Genomic DNA, 3,888 nt, shown 5'->3' with positions numbered 1-3,888 from the left:
CTCCCTCCCTGCCTCCCTCCCACTGTGACACAGCTCCTGGAGCTCCAGCCCACGGTGCTGGCAGTGCACGGGGTCCTGCTCACTGTGGTACCTGGGCCTGGAGAGCTGTTTTCCCCCAGGAGCTTCCCCGCCAGGTCTGTGCCTCTCGTCACCACATGCCGCTGCTGGAGCACAGCCTCTCCTCTTCCTCCCTCTGCACGGGCAGAGGTTGGTCCGTGTGTCCTCCACCAGATGGTTTCTCCCAGGGATACTCGTGTCCTTGTGCTCTCCTGCACGGCTCCAGGGTCTCGTGTGGGCAGGACCCAGCAGCCGCTGAGTGTGTGTGCGTGAGCTCACGGGAGAGGTCAGGACATGGGAGCAGGAGGGTCAGGGTGCTGTGGGGCAGCCCCACTCCTCTCCCAACAGCCATGTGCTGCCGAAAGGCTTAGTCACAGTGACGTCAACTGTCTGCAGCCCAGCCCAGCCCTCCTGCCTGGCCGGGGCAGCCCGGGGAGCTGGACACTGCCCTCCCCTCCTCTCCCTGCAGGCACTGACCGGTGCTGCCTGGAACACCCGTCGCACAGCCAGCAAAAGCCCCCACCCAGGGAGATGCCACCACCACAACCTGCGTGGCAAGAGCATCTCCCACAGCCCGAAGGTCGCCGTGGGTGTACGAGAGACTGTTTCCCACAGGGGTGTGTACATGGGGGTGTGTGCATACGCTGCTGCAGAGGTGTGGTTTTGTGTCTGGCTTAAATTTAGCAGATGTAAGGAAATAGGACTGGGCAGCTCTGGTTCAGAGCCTGTGTCTGTGTGCCCCGTGTCCTGCTCACAGCAGCACGTAGCAGAGTCCCCAGCCAGCCCTGAGCTTTCCTTCTGTGTGTGAAGGCAGGGCTGGGGTTGAGATGTGCATCGCTTTGCACTTGTCCACACTGAATTTCACCTGTAGTTTTGCACATCTAGAACATCTTCCAGAAAGTCAGCTTAGGTCTGAAAGCCTCTTTCTGCCACCCTGTCATTGCTGATGGCTACAGGTAATTGTTCTGGCTGTTAGAACGTGGGATATCTGTCTAATTTGGCTGTTATTGACTGGCTGATCTTACAAAGATCGATTTACATGGCTGTTTTTTCTTTCAGAAAGAAGATGATGTGAATGGGCCGTAAGAACCAGACGAGATGGATGGAGAGCTGCCCTGCACTGAGGTGGATGGAGAGTCCTCTGCCACGGAGGACCTGGGAGGGGCGAGGCCCTGGGTGGAGGGCGATGCAGGAGAGGTGCCCTGTGCTGAGGCCAGTGCAGAAGAGGCCCCTTGTGCCGGGAGCAGCGTGGAAGGAGAGGTGCCCGGCACCGACAGCGACGGGGAAGGGGAAGCGCCCTGTGCCGAGAGCGATGCAAAGGGAGAGGCATCTGGCTGTGAGAGTGATGGGGAGGAGGTACAGGACACTGACACCCCTGCTGCTTCGAAGAAAATGTCTTCCCTTTCTTCTCCCCTGCGGGCGATCATCTGCCTGCGGCGGCGCTACCGCGTTCAGAAGAAGAGCCGCCTGCATCTGGAGCTGCCCCGAGAGAAGGCGTCAGAGGCTGCCCACACGAGGCTGCTGCAAAGGCAGATTTCCCTGAACAGAACTAGCCTCTATGGCCCTTCCATGTCCTTCTTCAACCAGAGCAGCTTCGAAACCTCCCGGTACTTCACCTTTGACACCTCTGTGGAGCAGTACGCTCTGAAGAAGTGCAGACGGAAAAAGAATCGAAGGAAATCCAGGATAGTCCTGTATCCTGACAAAACAAAAAGGTACCTTCCAGCAGAGGAGAAGAGCAAGGCAAAACGCTGCCTCCTCTTGCTCATTGTCATCATCTTCTTCCAGATTCTCAACGCAATAGAGAACCTGGACGATAACCTCCAAAAATATGACCTAGATGGTTTGGAGAAAACAATGCACCGGGAAGTATTTGGGCAGAAGGTTGCTGTGGAGAGTATTATGGAACTACTGAAAGACTATCTGGCTACCCACATACACAACAAACCTCTAGTAATCTCTTTAAATGGCCCGACAGGAGTTGGGAAGAGTCACGTTGGCTGGCTGCTGGCCAAACATTTTCGTTCTGTCATGGACAATGACTTTGTGCTTCAGTACTTTGTTATGCACCACTGCCCCGACGGGGTGGCTCCTCTCACTTGTGAAATAGATTTGTCTAAGAAGATTTCTGACATGGTTACAAGAGCTGAAATAGAAGAGAAGATCCCATTGTTTATTCTGGATGAGGTTGAACTCATGTCTCCAGTCCTGCTGGATACTCTCAGTCGATTCTTTGAACCCAATCAAACCAACGAGTTCCTCAACGCCATCTACATTTTAATAAGCAACATAGGAGGTGGGGAAATAACAAAGTTTGTTATCCAGAATGCATCTGCTGAGCTTCTACACCAGCAAAGGGGAGCTGAAGAACTGCTGAGCATCATCCAGCCTGTACTGATCGATGTCCACCCTCTCTGGAAATCTGCAGACATCATCCCATTCATTCTTCTGGAGAAGAGTCACGTTATAAACTGCTTCCTAGAGGAGATGAGGAGGGAAGGGCTGTATCCTGACCAGAAGCATATTGAAAACTTAGCAAGTCAGCTCAGCTACTACACTACAGGGGACAAGGAGTACTCCAGGATGGGCTGCAAGCAGGTTGTGGCCAAAGTCAACCTGCTGTAGTGATTCACTGCAAAGGCCGAGTCCTGCTCTCAGGATCTGCAGAATTCAGGGCTTATGGAGGAGCAGGTTACAGCAGGCAATGCTCAAGGTGTCCTTTCTCAGCCCCACACTGACTCTGTCCTGGTCAAGGTGGAGGGACAGCAGCCTGGGCTCCTCTGCAACATGGTTTCTGTTCTTCTCCAGATGCTTTGTTGTTCCTAATGTTCTGTGAGTGTGCCCATGCCCTCGTGGGCAACCAAGCCCAAGCAACCTCCCACTAATTGTGGGGTGCTTTGTTCCTCACGTGATCATTTGGGCTACTCTGTCATCAAAGAGTTATGAGATGAGAACAGATGCTGCGGGATATAAATAGGAGGAGGAAATATTGACTGGATTACTGTCCCTGCATGTCATGTCTGGCTCCTGCTCCAGGCTCACAGTCTTCACCTCTTTGCTTTTCTTGGTCCTGGCTGGTGACGTGCAAAGCAAACGCGTGGGCAGTCAGAGCTCTGCCTCCTCCAGCTTCTACGTGACCACACGCTCTGGAAGCTGCTTTTTGGACCCGTTCCTGAGTTCTTACTCTTCTGAGCTCATACCTGAGCTCACCTTTGGCACCTCCAGTGAGATTTCTGCCCTGCAAGTGTGTTTGGGCTCGTCTGGAAGGCTGCTTGGCTGCACAAGCTGGTGCAGGAATAACCACTGGATTGTTTCAGGTCTGGTGGTGGCAACTCATCCCCGGAGCTCTTCTGCTTTTTGCTTCTGGGTACACTTCACCATGCTCATTATCTAGAAAGCCCAAAATAGCAACTGACATATATTAAGCAACACACACTGGAAAAGACAGTTTGGGCTGTCTGGGCCGAGGGCAGTGGGGATGCTGGGCCTGTTCCCAGCCCTGCCAGGCCAAGAGGAGGTTCTTTGCCATTAAGACCCCAGGGAGAGCACGCTGCCTGGAAGCACCTCAGGAAACATACATGTCCTTGTGGTGAGCAGACAAACTGAGCAGGTATTTATGACATGGCTTTTTCAGGTTTTGGTCTAGTACCAAAATCCCCTTCTACAGTTTGCTGTGAATTCTCATACACGTAATCCCGTGGATGTTTGCACTGGTTGTTTGATTTGCCTCTTTCTACTTGTTGGTCTCCAAAGAATTCCATCACAAATTCCTGCTTCCAGAGCTATTGTCAGGAATAAATCCCAATTATCCTGAATAAAGTCATACCTTTC

General features: G+C 53.0%; 1 protein-coding gene across 1 annotated transcript; it reads left to right on the top strand.

The window, feature by feature from the left end:
* The first annotated feature begins 1,155 nt into the window (after nt 1–1,155).
* Nucleotides 1,156–2,682, top strand: TOR4A (torsin family 4, member A). Its single transcript, XM_008945343.1, has one exon. It carries the CDS (start codon nt 1,156–1,158, stop codon nt 2,680–2,682), a length of 1,527 nt encoding a protein of 508 aa, XP_008943591.1.
* Nucleotides 2,683–3,888: the final 1,206 nt, after the last annotated feature.

The sequence above is a fragment of the Merops nubicus genome, unplaced genomic scaffold, assembly GCF_000691845.1.
Source record: "Merops nubicus isolate BGI_N331 unplaced genomic scaffold, ASM69184v1 scaffold34698, whole genome shotgun sequence".
NCBI lineage: Eukaryota > Metazoa > Chordata > Aves > Coraciiformes > Meropidae > Merops > Merops nubicus.
Note: the sequence above shows the minus strand (reverse complement) of the source record. Positions and strands in the feature narration are given on the sequence as shown.